Below are 21,357 nucleotides of genomic sequence, written 5' to 3' on the forward strand. Positions count from 1 at the left end.
AATCCACTCTCCCATCTTTGTCCTGCCCTCAGAATTTACAGACTAAAAGAAAATTGAACCCTAGACGTTGGAGGCCATGAAGTTGATCAAGGATTGGCTACAGTTGTCAAACCAGCCATCGATGAAAATGCTAATAAAGCTTCTTCAACTGTGTACTCTGCAGCTTCTCATATCCCATCATCTATGCAAGAGCTCTAGGGCTGAAGTCGATAGCAGCTTGAAGTAACTTCCTCAGATTTAGCCTCCGAATGGTGTTGAAAGGGATATTTTAAACATAGAAGAACTCGGCCACGGCATCATCCAGACATTGAACCTTTGTAGACTTCATCATCTTTCGAATGTCACCATCCAATGCTGGTGCAGCACTTCGTTTAAGGCTGCTGCTCCCGGAAAGTGGAATGCTGCTGCTGCTCGCCTCGCCCAGCCCTCCAGTAGCCCCACCACTTGCCCAGCAACTGGCACCACCACTCACCTCACCGACCTTAGTCTCGTGAGCTAAGGCAAGTCTCTCTTGGGGACTTGCTGCAATCATGGAGCTCTTCATGAGCTCCACACGATTAAAAGATGCCCGAGCCTTGTTCACCACCTCCAGTGGCACCTGTCCTGTACAAATCTCTACATTCCTTCCTTTCACACCCCTAAGGTGAGCGCGAACTCGTTCAGCCGCGCCGGTGTAAGTATTCGAGCAATACTTACACTTCCATGGACTCATGCTGTGGCCTATCTCAGATGTCAGCCTCAGTTTCAGAACATGAGCCCAGCTCCAGCATGGCTGCCTTCCTCCCCCCATCCTGGACTTACCTCAGTGCTTCCGGATCCTGCGAACCCTGATTTTACATGAACCCTAATCCTAAGTAAAAGAAAGCATATTCTTTAGGGTTTTTAAAATATTCTTGGTGTTTAAAAGCCGTTTTAAATGCTGTATTATACACACGTTTTAAACAGTGTTTTTTATTAATCATACCTGTTCAAATGCAAGTATGCTAAAGATGCTAAAATGTAGTCTTGGGAGACCACTCATGGATAGATGGCTTAGTTTTTGGGAAATAGGATTGTGGTAAAAATGGTTTTGGACTACCAATGAGACGAAAGTGAATGAATATAGCTTTAGCATAATAGGATGATTGGTACTTTGAGTGTTTATCGTGGGTTTAGACATGTGAAACACTTGAACCAAGTATAAAGGCGGAGTGGTATAGAGGCCATTCTCACGGCTAGCAAATCCTCAAGTTGGGAATAGGACTTATGGAGGCTATGAAAGAGACCTTCTAAGTGGTCAAAGTTGTGGTTAAGTGACTAAAGTAAAATGGAAAATTTAGTTGCTTTCTCTTTCAATGTTTCTATTTCATTACAATAATATATATAAATAACTTTCACTACTTATTTACATTAGTCTATTTAAATTTATCAATGGATTTGGTTTGTATGCTCAAGACCTTTGACTTTTCTCTCTATATCACCTGCAAATAAGGGCATATAATCTTTTGTAAGCTTGATAACTTCCAAAGCAACAAATGTGGCTAATTTTATTAGTTATTTCCTTGTTGGTGACATCCAAATGGTGTTTGATAATTAGTGCATTTTGCATAAACAAAAAGATGAGTCTATACTTACTGGCAAACAATAGAATGAAACAAACTAAATGGACACAAATGTGTTCAAATATGGAGACAAATCAAGATACCAGTTTGTATAATTAAACTGTAAAGAAACCCTAATTATATATAAAAGAAATAAATTTGAAACATTGAAACTTGAAATTCAGATTTCAAACACACAAATGGCAATGATCACACTTCCTCTTCTTCATCATCAACATTTGATCCAATCTCTACTTCATCATCATAAACCTCCTCCATTTCAACATGTAGCTCCGCTTCAATCTCCTTGAGTGTTTCCTGTATCAAAATAATTCTAATCCATTGAGGCTCAACCTTTATTTCATCCGTATTCACCTCTAGAAGCCTTATCTCATGTGTTTTGATCTCCTTGAGCAGCTTTAAGTTGCTGTAGTAGAAGACGAGTTTCTCCATGGTCTTCACAAGCAAACGAGCTTGCCTCTTTGTCTGCATGATGCTCCAAATGCTCTAATTTCACTCAAAGGCTGAAGCTGATATGGTCTGGCTCTTAAAGTTTTGGCAACGCTGATCCATACTCTATCCACCAGCTCACTGGATGGAGTTGCATTTTTCAATGTTTGGTAATTGCACGAGATTCTTGTGGTGCAGCTTCCCTGAAAATCTGATATTGGAAAGTGAGCTTTTGAAGCAGCTCATAGTTCTTAGCTCCAGCCACCATCTCAAAGTAATCGTGAAGATCACTCTTTGCTTTAGAATCTTCTAGCAAGCTCAACCAGAGAAGATTCAAACAATGAGCAATACTTTGGAGTGTAGAGTGGAGCATTTTCCATCAACTCTTGCTTTGCATCTAGAGATTCACTGGGTCAAGCTCTTCCGTGCTCAACTCAAAGATGAAATGCTTGATGGCGTTAATCCTCTCTTCAGCAACTATCTTGTTCACAGCCAAAACCTAAAGAGCCTCTTAAGCTTGATCCAAGGTTGCTTCTTCTCAATCCACCAATTTTAGAACCTTTAAAATCGGTTCCATCACCAGTAAAACCTCAACACAACAATGCCAAAAACCACCATTTTGAATCAGGACTTTCACTGTTGATACTTCACTCAGTTTATCCCAATTTTGGTACCATATATCTAATACCACAAACTATTGCAAAGCTTTGAGCATGTTTAGTTCAGTCAAGGAGCTCATCACCATAAAGTTGTACACAAATTTAGTTGATGTTGGTTTGATGAGGTCTCGAGGGGCAATTTTTCGGAATGTTGTAACCAGGCTTGGCTTCTTCAGCATGAAATTGACAATCTTCTCATAGCCGCTCACACAAGGTTGAACCCAATTAAAGTTAGTGATATCCTTCAAGAGGAGGCTTAAGCAGTAGCAAACACATTTGCCATGAACAATCTTTGGAAACTCCTCCCTCATGAAATCCCCCATGTGAACAAATTTGGAGCCATTATCAGTGATCATTTGAACCACATTCACAACTCCAGCTTCCATGAAAACAAGCTTCAACTTTGACCACAACCAAAGACTAGTTTTCTTCTCCTCCAACGCATCAAATGATTTCAGAAACATTGATCCATGAATGTTCACCACCATCACATTCACAATGCTTCGTTTCCTTGAGCATTGCCAGCTATTAGTGAGATTGTGTAGCCGAATTGTTTCTAGCCTTCACGCACAACATCTAGCCTTGAGTTCAAGCTTTCATACTCCTCATTCAAATGTTTCACTTGGATTGCTTCATACTTTGGAGACACCAAAAAGTAGCCTGGACCATCTTTCCCCACAGCACCGAGCATCTCTTTCTAGTACAGGTTGTTCACAATATTGAAAGCTTGTGTAGTTTCGTAGATGAACTTGCAAATAGCAACATTTGCATCAATGTAATTCTGGTTTTGCCATGTTGTATGCAAGCTTGTTATCTGCCAGCAACCATGCCCAAGCCCAGTTGCATTTCCCCACTAGAATTCATAGGACCTGATATGTTACTCCATTGTTGCCCGCTAAAAAGTCCTCCAGAGATTACTTGCCTTGTCTGGGCATCTGCTACATTATTATCATTCAAAGCAGTAAAATCCATTGTCGCAGCTAGGGATTGTTGACTTGAAGCATTACTACTTGGCAGAAATGAAGATGTTCCATGAATCATAATTGGTGGGTAGGTAGCAGAAGCTGATCTCTGGAAAGGAGTCTTGAAAATCTCCCCATTAATGTTCACATACTGGGCATTTGCAATGTAAATAGTAGGACCATTTTTTTGTGGTGGTTCACAACGATGATAATCACTGAAGAACTTCATTTGCATTTCATTGAGCATATTCAAGGGCACATGACCATAGCAAACCTTAATCTTTTCCCCTAGGACCCTCCCTACATGCACAATCAATCTCTTCAGTGAACTAGATTTCAACTCATTGCAGAACTTGCAAGTCTAGGGGCCTTGTTTGTAGCCTTGCTTATAAGTTGTACTATAGATAGTGAATCGATCCCACAAGGAGTTTTGTTTTTTCCTTAGATGATCAGAAGAGGCAGCTTGGCGAGCCATTGCACTAGCAATTGCCTCCCGCCCGCGGAAAGAAACATAAAAAATTGTAAAAGATTTTAGTTTAATTTGGAATATTTGTTTAACTTGGGAACTCTCTGCAAGCAGAATGTGAATGCCCATTTATGAACAAGTTTTTACAAATCAAATGTGTTTTTTGGTAAGTATGGATGAATCATTTAATTGTTGCAGGGGTAATCCATATCTTTATCTTTAGATTCCTAACTAGAAAAGCACACACCCTCCAACCATTATAAATCCAAAAGTATAGTAGGGTGAGTGTAGGGGTTAGACTCCAGTGAAACCAATTTGGCCAGAAAAGACTAGTGTGATCTAGGAAGGTTATATTTATATAGTGGGTGATGATATAATCATTGAGGAGTCCAAGGCTAAAGTGAACACGGATGAACAAATGGGGTAATTTGGTGAAGTGTTCAAAAGCTAGCTCTAGCTCCCTTAGAAGATAAAATGGTTGATGCTCTCAATTTAAGTGTGAGTGGCACTATTTATTTGGATACCTGATGTAGCTCATTAGGACCTTGTTTTAACCACATGGCTAAAAGCAAAAGGTGGGGGGAATATTCATGAGGCTCGTGTAGGGCTATAGTGTTTCGAAATGTGTCATAAAGTCTTAAATTATGGAAAGGAAGAAGAATAATCCTTTTGTGTAGTGAATAAGGATATGGTCGTATGATGAGGAAGTATTAGAGGTCAATAGGACTTAGTGGTCGAGCCTTCAAGCCTTTAAACCCTAACTCAATAGTGGTGTAAGTATTGTTGTGGATGGAGAGGGACTTGATGAGAACCAAAGAAGAGATATTGGGGCCTATATTTCTAGGCATCCTAAAGATGCTAAGGTGTGGGAAACCACTCATAGATAAATGGCTTAGTCTTTGGGAGATGAGACTATGGTATGGATGGTCTTGGATTACTAATGAAACAAAAGTGAATGGATATAATTTTAGCATAATGGAATGATATATCAATGGTACCTTTGGGTGTCTATTATGGGTTTAAACACGTGAAACACTTGAACCAAAAGGTGGAATGGTATAAAAGCCATTCTTATGGCTAATAAGTCCCCAAGTTAAGAATGGGACTTATGGAAGTTATGAAAAAGACCCTCTAAGTGGTAAAAGATGTGGTTAAATGATTAAAGTAAAATGGAAAATTTACTTGCTTTCTCTTTCAATGTTTCTATTTCATTACAAAGGGTATAATATATATAAATAACTCTAACTACTTATTTACATTAGTCTATCTAAATTTATTGGTAGATTTGATTTGTATGCTCAAGACCTTTGACTTTTCTCTCTATATCACCTGAAAATAAGGGCATATCATCTTTCGTAAGCTTAGTAACTTCTAAAGCAACAAAGGTGGCTATTTTATTAGTTATTTCCTTGTTAGTGACATCCAAATGGTGTTTGATAATTAATGCATTTTGCATAAACAAAAAGATAAGTCCTATAACTCATTTAAGTTAATGATATTGCTACAAGCTTTGCTAGAATGGTAATCCATATCTTCATCTTTGGATTCCTAACTAAAAAAGCAAACACCCTCCAACCATTATAAATCCATTAGACCAAGCAATTCATGCTTGGAATGACCTTCTATTGAAATAAAAGCTTAAAGTTGTGGGATTATGTGTTGAGTATAAGTGCAATGCAATTGGTAAGACTGAAACAGGCCCTACAAGGCCTAAACACCCAAAGCATGCAACTTATGTTGTGCAATACACACATTCATCTCTTGCACACGGCTTCATAGCAAAGCACATCTTGCATTGCCAAACGTGCTAGTACATCTTTTACAACATCCCCTAGAAGATCTTCTATTCCATTGTAGACTAACCCTTCAATGAGAGTTGTTGGCTCAAAGCTTCAAGGCACTGGAAGAAGTTTCCAACTCAGGATCATTACTATGGGTATGTATAAGACAACAGGGGTAACAAAGTATGGTAGGTTTTGTTTATCTCATATTTCTCTCTCTACTCCCTCCTCCCTATTGTTCTCATTACTCTTTGATGGATAGATCTAACATTATTTTAAGGATATAAATATTTCACCATATGGAGTTAAATATTTCAGGAACAATTAGAATAAACACTCCCAATAGAGAGTCAAACAATGTCTCAAGTTTGTTAACCATACATGATCTACCTAGTGTTCTAGGGTGGCAAATAATACCACTATTCCTATGATACATTTAGTGTTCTAGGGTGGTAAATAATGCTATTGTTCCTACTATATACTCAATCAAGGTAACTAGAAATATCAATTTCTTATCTAAAGAAAACCAATAAATACCTTTTGATATTCACAATTATATTTGTAAGACACTCTCCCTTTTTTAGAAGATCAACGTTCTCGTCCATGCATATTCTAGCCTAGACCATCTCCAAACAAACAACTCCAGAAAAAAATTCACAGTATTTATGCTTTTATAAAAGATGCATTTTCAGAATCTTTCCAGGGAGATTTCACTTTGATTCAAGAGTAGAACGCTGGGGTGAGCTCTTTACCAGAAACTTAGTGTTGATATTGAGGGTGAGTGTTATTGTGTGTTGGATCCACAAGATTGGAAGAAGCTGATCAATTTGGAGCATCCTGAACGATCCTACCCGTCTATGCCAGTAGTCAGTACTTCGGCTTGGTGGAAATTGGTGGTGGCATCGGTATTCTTTCGAGTTTCATCTTTACTGTGGACGACATCATTACAGAATCTCAAGTGCTAGTCGAACTCAAGAAAACCAAGCCCTTGCGTCCAAAGTAGTCGTGGACCAAATTCTGCAACTTCATGTTGCTATACTGCTTGGAGAGGACGTTTTGGATTTGAGAAGTTTGAATTGGCAGACGTTTTAGGGAAGCCCAAGTAGAGGGTGTGTCTATCGTTTAGAGCTTGACTTTGTGGTTGTAAGATGAACCACAGGGTAAGTTGTATATTAATATGATATAAGATTTCTGTCAAAGAGAACACTATCACTCCAGGATCTTCTATGAACTACTTGATCCATCAAGAACACCACCCCCAATCCATGTCCAGATTGGAAAAACTTGGACACCAGCAGCTCATGTTGTTCCAGTTAACACCCCGAGAGCTTCTGAATGGATTTGCCACACGGGTCCACTCTCTCAACGCCAGCTCGAAGCGAAACACCTCCTTGCAAGAGCTCAAGTCGCCACTCTTGGAAACAAATGCCACCAAGACAATGTTGGCCATCCCAAACGCAAACCAGCCGGCACCATCGTCCTGCGAGATTGACTCTTTCAATAACCCATGCACGTACTTGTCTGGCAACTTTGACACGTCTTCCCAGTCCTCGTTGTTGCTGCATACACAAAGTTCTTCCATAGCGAGGTGACTTCCGTGGACCGTCTTTGCAACACGGCATGCATGGCACGATCCTTTAAGACTCTTTGCACCACCATCACCACCAGGCTTGTACAGCCAGATCCTCACGCAACCTTGGAAATGCAAGCGCCTCTGCATCGAAACGCACACAAACACGTCCTGCTCCAGCTGAAAGAAGCGATACTTGACGCTCCCAGGACTTCGCGGAAGATGAAAGCTTCGCCCCTTGATCGGCCTGGGAGAGCTGATTGTTCTAACTGGATTTCTTGTCGCTTCCAAAACATCCAGCTGTTGCAGCGAGCTCGTGCCCAGGACATTAGCATACGACAAATGTCGCGAGCACTCGATCTTGATGCCCGAGTCTCCATTGAACCTCTCGCCCAAATAGCAAATCCGCGTCCAGTCCTCCACGGGGGGGGCACCCACTGCCTCGAGCTTGAGGCTCGGGTTGAGCTTGCAGAGCCTGTGTGACTTGGGCGTGACAATGACTAGAAACTCTGACTCCACCGATGGAAGATTAATCTCTCTTACGAATCCAGTCACTGGGTTCCAAGCAAAGATGGTTTGAGTGTTGCTGTTCTCCTTGAAGAAGAGAATTCCACCCGCGACTCCGCAAAGATGACCCTTGATCTGGGATGGATATGGTAGCTTGTAGTTGAAAAATCCTCTTTCCATATCCCATACATGCAACACTTTTCCATTGTCATAAACGAGAGCGTGCCTCAGCCTGCTCACACTCTCGGCCACCTGGTAGTTCTTGCTTTTGCTATCACTGGTTTCGTAAGGAGCGTACCTTGCACCACATCTCGTCGTTCCAAGCTTTGCCATGACCTAATAAGTTGCACCCTTAAACCCTTTACAATGGAGCACTTATAACTGATGTCCAGCCGAATGATTTATCTTCAAATGGCATGGTACTAAGGAGCTCTTTCGCGTGCTCCAAACGCTTGGCGCGGGCTAGCAAATCAACCATGCAGCAGTAGTGCTGTCTCGTGGGTGTGATTCCATAATCTTCCACCATAGACGCGAACAAACTTCTCCCTCGATAGACTTCACCTTCGTGGCTACACGCGATTAGCAGCGACACGAAACAAGCCTCGTCGGGCAAATCCACCATCTTCATATGGTCAAAAACTTGGAATGCCTCGAGTATGTCACCGGCGAGAGAAAACTTGGCTATCATCACGCCCCATGAAACTACACTTCGCTCGGGCATATCCTGAAAGAACTGCTCCAAACGAAATATCGAACTCATCTGAGCATATGCCACAAGCATTGCATTCCAAACACACAAGCTATTCTCCGGAACTTCTAAGAACAGCGAGAGTGCATCTTCCAAATGCCTGTTTTGGGCACACGCAGTGATCATCATCGCCCAGCAGATTGAACTCCTTTCAGGCATTTGGGTGAAAGTATTCTTAGCTTCATCGAGACAGCCACGCCGTACGTAAGCAGATAACAAGGCAATCCACACCACTATATCTTTTTGCAAATGTAGCTCATCAAAGCTTTGCTTCACTATCTCCAGATCTCCAACCATGGCATACGCAGAGAACCAAGCAGTCCAAGCAACCACATCAAGTTGTGGCATCCTATCCAAAACTTGCTTGGCCTTGTCCAACTTTTCAACACGAATGTAGCCGTCCACCATCGTCGTCCATGAAATGGTGTCGAGAAAAGGCATAGAAGTAAACACATATTCTGCGAGATCCATTTGCCTAGAACGGGTATATGCTAAAAGCAAGCTGTTCCAAGATGTAAGCTCGGCCTCCGGCATCATGTCAAACACAAACTTTGCTTCCTTAAAGTTTTGTTCTTGGCAATAGACATTAATCATAATGTTCCAGGTCGCGAAATCGCGCTCGGGCATACGAGAAAACGACTCCTTGGCTTCGTCAAATTGGGAGTTTGCTACGAGTGACGCAATCAAAGCATTCCAAGTAATTAGATCATGTTCCGGCATCCTATTGTAAATGGCTTTAGCTGTTTTGATCTCACCACAGTTTCCAAAGCCAGACAACAAAGCATTCCAGCTTACCAAGTTCCTCTCCGGCATTGCATCAAAGAGGGACTGGGCTTTATCTAGTTGCCCATTACGGGCATAAGCGCAAACCAAAGCAGACCATGAGGCCAAACTTCTCGCTGGGCTTTTATCAAATAAGATCTTAGCCTCTGCTGAGTTTGATTGTTTGGCATATGCACCAATGAGTGTGTTCCAGGAAATGAGATCCCTGTAAGGCATCTCATCAAAGATGGTTTTTGCATCGTAAGAATACCCTCTTGTGGCATAAGCCGAGAGAAGAGTGTTCCAAGAAACGAGATCAACCTCAGGCAAGCTATCAAAAAATGACTTCATAACACCAAAGTGACCATGTCTTCCAAACGCTGATAGAATAATGTTCTGGCAAACAACGTTTCGCTGTGGCATGGAATCAAAGAGCTCTTTTGCCTGAACAAAATGCCCGTTTTGACAATATGCTCGTAAAATGCACGACCACGAGAAGGCATCCTTTGCAACAATGCTGTCAAACACTGCTCGCGCGTGTTCCAAATTCCCAGTTTTGCCATAGCTCTCGATTCGCTTGTTACAAACATATACCTCGTCAAAACCCACAAGCAAGACGAAGAGCCGCATCTTCTCAAACTTGTTGTCGATTAAGCTTTGCCAAATTCACAAGATGGAATTTTGCTGCTCCAGAAATCGCATGCGCACTTTGACAAGCTCTTCACCACCTCGATCTCGATCGCCGTGAATCACCAGAGACCCAAGCATGGCCGACCAAGCAATTGGAGATGGCTCGAAAGGCATCGACCAGAGGAGATCTTTGGCTTCCTCATGGTGCCCAGCGCGACCGAGGATGTCCACCATGCAGCAGTAGTGCTCGCAGCGAGGAATCACCAAATAATCTCCAGCCATCCCCACAAACTCTCGGCGGCACCTCTCGAGCTTCCCAGTGTGGCTGCAAGCGATGAGAAGACTGAGAAGTGTAACTTTCGATGCCTCAAATCCTTCCAAAACCATGACGTGAAACATCTCGATCGCGTCCCTGCCGCGTCCAAAGTGAGCGTGCGCTGATACCATGCAGCTCCACGAAACGTGGTCCTGTTCTAGCATCCAGGAATGCATCTTTGCGGCTTCTTTGAGATGCCCGTTTTGAGCATACGCCTGCAGAATGGTGGTGCAGGAAACCAGGCTTTGCTCGGGCATCGCGTCAAAGAGCTCCCTGGCTTCGCGTATATGCCCGTTTTGTGCATATGCTACAAGAACGCTGTTCCAGGTGATCAAACTCGCAATGGGCATTTCATCAAAGAGATTTTTGGCTTCAGAAAGATACCCTTGCTGGCCGTATGCTGAAATCAACGCGTTAAAACAGATCAAGTCTTTCACTGGAACTCTGTCAAACAAAACCTTAGCATTCTCCAGATGCCCCGCTTGGGCATATGCTTGAAGCAAAATCGTCCATGACACTTGGTTGTGCTCGGGCATTTCGAGAAACGTTTCGTGGGCCGCCTCCAAACACCCGCATTCCGTGTAAGCTCTTAACAGAGCGTTCCAAGTGACAAGAGTTCTATCCGGCATCGCACAAAACGTCGCCTCCGCTGAATCAAGATACCCATTATGGGCATAAGCGCAGAGAAGAATCGTCCACGAGTAAACGTTTGGTTCCTCGATGGTGGCGAAGGCGGCCTCGGCACTCCTCACACTCCCGAGCTTCCCAAACATCTCCACCAGCAGATTCGCGAGAAACCGGCAGCCACCATAGCCGGAGCTCCGTATGTCATGCTGTGCCCGCCTCAAGCTCCACATATCCCTGGAATCTCGGATGGCAGAAGCCAACAGCTCTCTTGAAAGCTCCCAGCCTGGGATGGTGATCGCCATATTTAATTATTTGTAAGTCATATCTATCAGTTTTTTAGGATCCCTAAGCAAGTAAAGAAAACCACTAAAGCTAATTAATTAGTAAAAATAAAATATTCCTCGATTTGTCTTTTAATTTTAATAAATAAGTTTTAATATTAGAATATGGTAAGAAAAAAATACCAAATCTTAAAATAAAATCAAATCCAAACAAATAGAGTAACTTTTGAGAATTATAATAGATAACAATGACAGAGGATAATGAGAATAAATACCTGAAATTCGAAAATAATGAAAAAGAAAAAATTGAGCATGTATGCAGTTATCAAACTCGCATATTGGCATTTCTTCAAAGAGATTTTTGGCTTTTGATATATATCCTTGCTGGCTGTATGCAGAACGAATGCGTTAAAGCAGATCAAGTCCTTTTACTAAATCTTTGTCAAACAAAAAATTTAGTTTTGTTTCCAGATGCCCCGCTTGGGCATATACTTGAAGAAAAATCGTCCATGACACTTGGCTGTGCTCGGGCATTTCTAGAAACGTTTCGTGGGCCGTCTCCAAACACCCGCACGCCGTGTAAGCTCTTCACAATGCGTCCAAGTGACAAGAGTTCTATCCGGCATCACCCAAAAGGTGGCCTCCCCAGCATCAAGATGCCGATTCTGGGCATGAGCGTCTCCACCATCAGATTCGCGAGAACCCGGCAGCCGCCATAGCCGGAGCTCCGTATGTCACGCTGCGCCGGCCTCAAGCTTGGCAAATCCCTGGAATCTCGGACGGCAGACGCCAGTATCTCTCTTGAAAGCCCCCAGGCTGGGATGGTACCACACCTGATCGCCATTATTTATTAGGACCATGAAGCACTGCTTTTGCCTGTGATTGAAAACCACCACTGCCGCATAGATCATCAAAGTCGTCACTGTCGCTCCAGGAATTCTTTTCTTTCTTTTCGTGGGCAGCAGGAGCAGCCAGCAGCAGCAGCATTAACTTTGGGAGCTGGGACAGCGCTACGACGCGATGATGCGATCGCCAAAAAAACTCTAAACTCTCAGTGTGATCTCGTGATCTTGTGTCGTCACTTTCAAAACCCAGTAAGCAGCAGACACAAGCAACCAAAAACCATCGTCTCATTGATGAGAGCTGCTGAGCCCTCTCTCCCGTATTTCCATTCTTTTTCTTTTGGCTTCTCGCTCCTATACTCCATCTCCATCTCCATCTCCTGCAAGCTCTTAGCTCGCAAAAGAAAAGCGAAAGAAATTGGTGGCACACTGATGTGTGCTGCTGCTGCCAAAGACTACTGCGCAATGCGCGTCGTCGCATTGAATGCTCGCAGTAGCCTTCGCATTGAATGCGCCACCTTTTCCCTTTCATGCTGGCTTGGCATCAAAATCACAGCCAGGAAGCCAAGAAGGACCCGCCATAGCCAAGCTACTTCCAGCACACACACACACAAAGGAGAGAGAAAGAGAGAGTATATGTGTGTGTGAGGAAACCATCGCTGGTACACAACAGAAAAGGAGGATACTGGCAAATGCTGGTGTCAATTTGCCGCTGTGGGGCATCTGGTGGGCCGGCTTTTCAATTCAACAACACAAATCCTTGATCCGTGGGTGTGCGGGACGAGCGCATCAGCGGAATTGCGTGAGCTTTTCCTTTCACAGCGGACCAATTGATGTGTATAGATGCGCGCAGTAAAATCTCCAGGAGCTACCCCGGGGCTTTGGAAATGAATGCGTGTGCAGTTCTTCCGTTCTGTTTTGTGTTTTCATGGAAGATCCGGGTGACTTATCATTGAACTTCAATATCCAAGAAAAAAATCCAAATAATATTTTTAATATTATAATAGCAACTGAATTTTTGTGTGCTTAATTTAAAGTAATGACTATAATTCATATGTCATCGTCTGGGTGTTGGTTGCCCAACTCATCAACACGTAAGATTATTGCGACACTACAGCAATAGTTTTCTCTTTCATGCGTTGTCGCCACCTTTGTCTATGCTGAAAGATTTCAGCATCAACGATCTCCATAGATCCACAGATATGTTTGCGTGATCCCACATTGCGTAGCAGCATTCATCACACTCATCATATCTTTTGTATGTGAACAAGAGCATTGATCGAGCGATGTTATAGATCTCGTTAAAACATTAATGTGAAGATATCTTTCACCGTGTATGATATGAGCTCTATAAATTCCAGCCTTCTCTACACTGTCTGGGTCGTGAAAGAGACCAAGAAAGAGCCTCGGTGGCTGTGAGAAATCGAGCATAATCACATATACCACGACACGCCTTGCCTTGTCCCGAGCTTTTGGACGCTACAACTTAAATGGGTGATCCTCTCTCCCGCGAAGAAAAACTCCATAAAGACTTGCTCCCCTCGATCGATCCATAGAGATGGGACCAACAAAGTTTTCTCCTTTCAGAGCTTACGTGTGAAAAAAGGATCACTGGGTCGCATTCGGCATTCACTGCGCGCATTGAATCGAATCCATCCAACGAAGAAAAGATCGTCAAGAACTAGTCTCACTCGCTTTCTCCCATTCGAACGAGAACTTTGGACACGAAGTCAAGAGCACAATTTTTCTTAGATTTTAGATCAATCGAAAGCAAACAACTGATACATGGAAATCTGGAGTGGAAGTGAAGTCAATGCCCGAACCATTTGCCTTGCACCGTGGTGAAGCGAGACTCGTCGTGCACAGAGTTTGCGCCAGTGTGAGCGAAATCACCAGTGTTGTTCCACCGCCAGTGATCTACACTCACACTGGAGTGCATCTACGAATCCAGACTTTACCACGCTGCAAGGGAGCTTTTGATGGTGCGTTCTTGACTCCCTCCCATACTCCATATCTCACCTTTTTCTTATATGTTAGAAAGAGAGCCTCTAAAAGTTTGCTTTTCCTCCTCCACAAGTTCCCAGCCTTCCCTGTGCTTATTCTTCTCCGGTTTTCTTTGCTTTCCCTGCTATGTTGGCACGGAAGTCCCAAGAGCAAATCCTTCCTGAGGGAAAAAATCACCACCCTGCTCAATGCGAGCTCACTGCCTTGTGTGTTGGTGTTTGTAGTCGAGACAGAACAAAAGAATCATTGCCTTCTTCACTAGCCACTGTTGTCAAAAGAGTGGTGATTTTCCCTCAAGCGAGTCCCAAACTTCTGTCCAGTGTATAACCAAAACCGAGCTTGCCAAAAAGGAGAGAGATCAAGGAAAAAAGCTCCCCGAGAACCTTGTTTGACCACTCCTCGGCTTGCTCAAGCCCCAACTTGCATGCAACATACCGCCCCTGTCTCGATCCATCTTTAAAAACCAGACCTTGGAGCCCCTGGAAAGCTGGCGGAGGAAGATCGTACCGAAAGAGAGAAAGAACTGAGAAGTCATCCCCTACGAAAAGAACGAGAAGTTCCACCACCTGTCCTGTGATCCTGTCCCCCAAAAAACCATCCATCATCCATCCATCCCACCCAACTTTCCTGATCACTTCCCAGCTTTCCATCACTGATTGTCACACTGGAGCGCAGCCTTGATCTTCTGGACAGTGCACGAGATGAGATTGTTCACGGTTGTCACGGACTCGAGCGAGAGCTTTGCGGAAGGAACGTTGCTGACGAGAATCTGGAATGCCACTGTCAAGAGCGAGCCTGGAACCCTGGGCCTGTCCACCTCTAGACTATCGTGCTGGAGACTTCCACAGTGGTCCTGTCCGTCGGGGAGGATCGCAAAGCCGGAGGGGAGCAAAGCAACGTATGCCGGGTCGCCACCCTGCATTACCAAGTTCATGGCTGGGATGTCCACCGGAGCGTAAACTACGAGCGAGCCCGAGTCGTCGGTGCAGCTCTCCTGGAGGATGAGCATATTGCTGTGCGTCGAGTTGAGAGTCTGGAAAGAGAGACAGGAAGAAGCTTCAGTTCTAGAGATCGAAGATCGAAAGCTCCAAGAAAGCTTACGTTGACACGGAGAAGAGAGACACTGTTGCCTGGATCCTGTCCTTTGGCGATGTGAGCCATCTCTTGCACCATTCCACCGTTGGAGAGAATGTCCCACTGCAAAAAGCCAAGAAAACCGATACAAAAACTCGATTTTGATGGATCAAACGAAGCTCTGTTACCTCGTTGCGTAGCCTCTCGTCTCGCAAGAACTCAAACACGCGCTTCGGAGGCACTGGAAGCCATAGAGAGGTGGCGGCGCTGAGAACAATCCCGTGCGGTTCGCCGGGATTGTCGACGCTCTTGCGAGTCATGACACGGACATCGTCCTCGCCGCTACCGGACAGCGTCGTCCAAGTGTGCACAGTGGACGCACTCACGCCCGCGCAGAAGTTATTCGTCATGCGCTGCGCCAACTTGAGCATGCTCCGGCGGCCACTCGCATTGGGTATCACTGGCACCAAAGCAAAACAAACCATTAAACAAAGCCGAGGAAGAAAAACAATGCCCGTGAACAAACAAAGAGGAGGGGGAAGAACCAGCTGAGAAAAAAAGCATTTTTTTGTTCCCTCCTCTCTCTAAGTTCTTCGAAAGAAAAGATGGAAGAGGAAAGAAAGTACTACCTCCAAGATCTCTGGCAGAGATGCTGGTGGCCAATAGACTGGCGAGCCTCTCGCACTGGCGCTGCAGCGTGAGCAGCCATCTCTGTGCTCCAAAAGCGAGACCACTGTTGACATAAGGCTTGTAAATCCTGTTGACGGATCGATCATCGTATTCCACATGCTCCAACACCGTCACCTAAAAGTTTTCGCAGCACACAAGAATCCAACGCACAAGTCAATGGATTGTCACATCACACACCAGAGCCTCGGACTCCCATGGAGACGGCGAGAAAGCAGCGGAAGAACGAGTAAAAAAGTGATTTTGTGCGTACCTTTGAGTAGCCATTGGGCATGTCCTGGATGAGATATCCCGAGGGGCGTCTCCGGCACCGATTGGAAGAGGGCGCTGCCTCGCGAGCGAGCGCATCCACGGAAACGTCCACGATTCCCCAGACTCCATCCGCGTGCTGCTTGCAGTACCTCACGAAGTAAAACTCGCGAGTTGGAACCAGAGGCGACAAGACTTGCATCTCGGCATACATCTGCGAAGGAAGATCAAAGACAAAAACAAAGTTTAGAAGCATCGAAAGCAATCACGCAAAGTTCTTCCAGATAGAGAACAAAAACAAAAAAGCTTTTTCTCTGGTTTGGATGAGCACGTACCAACTGAACGGCGCCATTCCGGTTTCCTGTAACTCCGGTTGCCAGAACATCAATGGTGACTGCTCGAGACACAATGCTGGGGAAGATCTCCGCCCATTTCGCCTGAGACAATGCCACCTTACGATCATCATCCGCAAGAACAACGAAGAAAAACCACAAAGAACTTACCGAGTCCATGAGAAGCTCCACCAAGTTGACGCCGTTCATCATCACCAGATCACTCTCGCGGGTGGCTTCCGTACGCATGCCGTAGGGGCGAGGTCCCAGCGCGGATTGGTACTGCCGGATGTACTCGTCATAGTTGAGAACTTCCTTTGGTCCGTCGGGGCTGGGAATCCACGATGGCTCCTCGGGCTGGCAGAGGCGATAGAGTTCTTCCATGGCGGTCACCGCGAGATCCACGATCATGGGCTTGTCCGCCTCGCTCAAACCTCCGGGCCTCATGGATTCCGAGCCCGCGGAGACGAGCGATCCAGCGGCGGCGGCGCCACCCTGGTGAAAGTTGGCAGCGCCACCCACGGCGAGATCCAGGGAGGAGCTCGGCGCTTGCGAGCCGCCACCGGAGAGGTGTGGGATTGGCCGGCCCAGGTACTTGGCTGCCAGTGTCGAGACGCGATCGAGCTGCAAAGTTTGGATTTTTTTTTTGTCATCCAGTGAGTGAGCGAGCGAGAAGGAAGCTCTACTTGCAGGATGTCTATGGGGTTACCTCGTCTTTGAGCCGCGCATTCTCGATTCGCAATTGCTGCTCGTCGTAGGACATCTCGCCGAGCGTGGCCGGGCCACCGCAGCTTGGACACGACGCGTTCTTGATGGCCTCGCGCATCGTAACATTCTCGGCTCGCAGCTTCTCTATCTCGAGACGTAGCATGGAGTTCTCGGCCCTCTCCTGCTGGGCCTGGGCGATGGAACAAGGCAAAGAAATGATAAGAAAACCAGCAAGAACTCTCCTCCTACCTTGAGCTGGGTCCTTCGATTCTGGAACCAAAACTTGACTTGCCGCGGCTCCAATCCGAGCTCCCGGCTGAGCTCCTGCCGCTGCTTGTCATCCGGATGCGGGCACTCCTTGAACAAGCTGCGCGAGAAAACGAAGAAAAAATCCACCTTGAGGACTTCCAATCGAGAACAACACCAAAACCAATCTCTTACGCTTCCATCTCTTGAATCTGGTGTGGAGTGTGTCGGTGGTAGCGCTTCTTCCTCGGCGGCTCATTGTCCTGATCCTCCCCTCCAGACCCATCCATGTTGTCACTCCCAGACCGGCTCTCATACTCCTCGTCCTTGTTCTTGCTACTCAGCTTCATGGGCGCTCCAATCCCCGATTGATTCTGCGCGTCGCCATCGCCGGCTCCAGCCCCAGCTTGCTGCCTCCCATCGACAATGCTCGGCTGTGGCAGAAAAATCACCCCTTAGTATCAGCCGAAGAGTCGCAAGAGAGAGGGAGAGAAGAAAATCTAGAGAGATATAAGGAGTATGAATTCGAGGAGAGGAAGGAGAAAAGAGTAAAGAGAGGGAGCGCGAGAGAATCCATGAGAAGATCTTTACTTACCAGGCCAAGAGTGAGGCCGGGGCTGGAACTATAGATGTTCGCTCCTCCTCCTCCATTTCCTCTTCGCGGCATGGAGGGCGAGGGAGGGATGAGCCTGGGAGCCGCCATTGCTCCAGCCGGCATGTTTGGAATGTCGCCCAGCAATCCTCCTCCAGCGCCGCCCGCCACAACACTGTCGTTGGCCAAGAGCGCCACAGTCGGGCCTCCAAGCCTCATGCTCTATACAAACGCTCGCTACTTCTACTTCTCTCCTCTAGATCGTTCCACTTCTTTTTCTTTCTTGCGTTTGTTCGTCTTCTTCGTTGTTTGAGAGCAAAGGGACTCGAGAGAGTGAGAGAGGCAAACGAGGTCGTGAATTTGCCTCCAACAATCTCTCAGAGATCCAGAGAGAGAGAGAGAGAAGGAAGGTAAAGTATCATCTTCATCTTGGTGGCGTAGATCCACGCTGTTGTCTTGTTGTTCCAGCTCCAGCAAGAAGCTAGATCGACTTGGGTGATTTGGATTACACAACCTTCTCTCTCTGTCTCTCCCTCTCAATCCGCGATTGCCTGTTAGGAGCTCAGCAGCGGCGAGCGGTGGTGGCCTTGTTCAATCCTCCTGAAAGAGAGCGAGCTTGGTTTTTCCTGCTAGAACACTGCAGGGACGATCGACAAACCTAAAGATCGAAGGGAGGAGAGCAGTAGATGTAGTTCAGGAGCGAGTAGTAGTGTAGCAGCGAGGGGAAGTATGAATGAATGAACACCACAGCATTAAATTGGTGTGTGTGTCACCCGGTGAGCATCTTGAAAGAAACAAAAGGCCATAGCTCGTATGCATGGGCATGGCATCCATGTGGATGGATAAACAATATATATTTCAATATAAATGAAATTCCTGGTAACTTTTAATGGTCAAAATAGTTTTCGAATTGTTTATATTATTTTTGAAGCTTGAGATATTTTTAAAATATTAGAAACATTTCGATAACATTTTGGTATTTGACTTTTCGGATAAAACTATGGATATTTCTAATATTTCTAAAATGTTTCTAATATTTTAAAAATATTTGTAATTTACACAGTAATAAAACAAAAACGTGGAGATGTGCCATAGACATGTACATTGTCCAGGAGACGGGCGATCGCCCAGCGACCTACGCCCAAACGCCCGACTCCCGCGTTGTATGGCGTAGGCCGGGAGCGTTTTGAGCTCTCGAGCCCCACCCATCATTAATGGCGTCCGCAGTCCTGACGGCCTCTGCGCAGTGGAGCAATTAATGGTCACATTGCCCAAATTTGGCACACTGGCCACTGCCAGAAAATCACCTCTACATTTGGCGGAGGATGGAAAGGGCCTGCGCTGCCAAATCCACCTACGCCCGCCATGCCATGTCATGTCACCATTGCCATACCCATGCCATGATCATGTATGAATCATATCCATACAATGCCACCCATTCATCTTACCCATGCCATGCATTCATTCAATGCGAAACATAACAGACAATGTTGAGTGAATGATAAACCTTTTCTAGTCCAATTTAATGGCCAATGGACCGTATATCTATATGGTGATTGCGTGCTCATAAATCACCCCTACCTATATCAGGGGGTGGCGAAAGGAAGAAGAGATCGCGATCGCTCAGGCCCATGCATCATCCATGATCTCCATCCCATTCCAACCCTTTGATCACCATTCAACTCCACCGTGCTTGTCTCTGTACCATGATTAGATCATTCAAGATCGATGTTTGCGCGAAAAGAAATCTCGCTAAAAACTGCTCCGGCGATCCATCGTCTCTCTTTTCCTTAACTCGCTCCAAACCAAGAGAGATCATCTGTCTTTGTCTCTCTCCCTCTCTCTCAAACCAGCAGCATTACAGCTCTAGATATCCTGGGAATTTAAGAGCTCCTTGATCCTCGCCTCTCCAGTTCCAGCTCCAGTGCTGTTGGTGTTGTTTGCTCGCATTGATTTGGGTCATATGAAAGAAAAGGTCGAGAAGAGCGCGAGAGCTCGTATATATGTTATAAATGTGTGCGAGGAAGTGATGGATATCTCTCCCTCGATCCATCCGGAGGAGCGAAAACTACATACAAGTATGTAACGCGAGTGGAAAAAGATCGATCGATTCGACTTACAGCCAGAAGATCGCCCAACTTTTCCTCCCCGCGGGAGAATGAAAACCATGAATGCGTTGTCACAAGATCGGTCTATTGTCTCGTGTTTGCCTCAATCAAACCTCTCCCACCTTTTTCACGAATTTAGGTACGAGAACACAGCACAGCAGCGTCGTTTTCACCCCGCGTGTTTTACCAGAAACCCGGGTGAAAGTTTTTTTCGTTTTTACAGAGATTAACCAGAGGCTGATTGACTGGGATATTCCAGTCCTGCGTGCGTGGCTGGAATGTCGCCGATGAATTGAATGGTGCGTCCCAACTCCCGTGCACCGTTAAACACGGTTCACATTTACGCTTCACGCAGCGTAACTGTCGGTAAGTAGCTAGTCGCGGGGGGGTAAAAAGGAAGGATATCTTTTCATTCGGCCAAAAGATGCCAAAGGAATCAATCAATTTTGTAACGCTTTCCATGTATCGATCGATCTTTGTTTGTGAATTCTAAAGCTTTGATCTCGTCGTGATCTTGCCTTGAATCATAGGTGGAGTTGGAGAGATGGCATTTCTATCTATCTAGAAACATTTCAAATTGGAGAGAGAACGAGAGAGAGACAAAGAACACACAAGAGTTATGGTGCCGGGGCGTGGTCAAGCACCAAATCTACACGTATATATTTTCATTGGAGCCGCCACCACCTTTTTGATTGATTGATTGATTGAGGATCGAGCATGGCGTCGTGAAGTTTCCTACACTTTTTGTCAATAGGGTGTGTTCTCGTTTGATTCGATGATAGACTTTGAGTGGCGACCTTAAAGTGGTTCTTTCTGGCTGGCAGCGAGACGAATCCAGAAAAATGGATGGAGTTAATTTTGGTGTTGTCTCGATGCCTTCATGGGCGACTGAGCGAAAGCATGAATTATGGTTTCCCAGGGAGTGATTGGAATTGGGGATTGGAATTGACTCGAGTGGGATCTGGACGGATGTGCCGTGCAAACGTTTTTCTAGCGCTCCATCAATCAGTTTGGAGTCATTTAGATCGATGCAAGATCAAGGACGATTCACAAACTTGTTGCCAGGATTGATGATCGTCAAAAGGACAAGCTCTCTCACAGCAAGTAATGTTCCTTCTTCGTAAACCCCTCTTTTGGGAATTAGGGTTTATGAATTTAAATTTGGAATCTCCTTGA

The 21,357-nt window shown here is 45.3% G+C and overlaps 3 protein-coding genes across 3 annotated transcripts; all 3 read right to left on the reverse strand.

Annotated features, from left to right (window-relative positions):
- Positions 1 to 8,336: 8,336 nt before the first annotated feature.
- LOC112349456 (pentatricopeptide repeat-containing protein At4g02750-like) lies at positions 8,337 to 10,115 on the reverse strand. The gene has a single exon (XM_024683901.1). It carries the CDS (start codon positions 10,113 to 10,115, stop codon positions 8,337 to 8,339), a length of 1,779 nt encoding a protein of 592 aa, XP_024539669.1.
- A 36-nt stretch (positions 10,116 to 10,151) lies between these two features.
- On the reverse strand, positions 10,152 to 11,360 carry LOC9659787 (pentatricopeptide repeat-containing protein At4g02750). The gene has a single exon (XM_002978968.2). It carries the CDS (start codon positions 11,358 to 11,360, stop codon positions 10,152 to 10,154), a length of 1,209 nt encoding a protein of 402 aa, XP_002979014.2.
- Positions 11,361 to 13,911: 2,551 nt separating this feature from the next.
- Positions 13,912 to 18,930, reverse strand: LOC9659788 (homeobox-leucine zipper protein HDG2). The gene is made up of 11 exons (XM_002978969.2): positions 18,077 to 18,930; positions 17,677 to 17,915; positions 17,485 to 17,602; positions 17,237 to 17,425; positions 16,699 to 17,151; positions 16,531 to 16,632; positions 16,200 to 16,409; positions 15,889 to 16,063; positions 15,448 to 15,719; positions 15,287 to 15,382; positions 13,912 to 15,218 (listed from the first exon to the last, which is right to left on the reverse strand). Exons 1-11 carry the CDS (start codon positions 18,290 to 18,292, stop codon positions 14,835 to 14,837), a joined length of 2,454 nt encoding a protein of 817 aa, XP_002979015.2. The 5' UTR covers positions 18,293 to 18,930; the 3' UTR covers positions 13,912 to 14,834.
- Between the last annotated feature and the right edge of the window lie 2,427 nt (positions 18,931 to 21,357).

This window comes from Selaginella moellendorffii, unplaced genomic scaffold, assembly GCF_000143415.4.
Source record: "Selaginella moellendorffii unplaced genomic scaffold, v1.0 SELMOscaffold_39, whole genome shotgun sequence".
NCBI classification, from domain to species: Eukaryota; Viridiplantae; Streptophyta; class Lycopodiopsida; order Selaginellales; family Selaginellaceae; genus Selaginella; species Selaginella moellendorffii.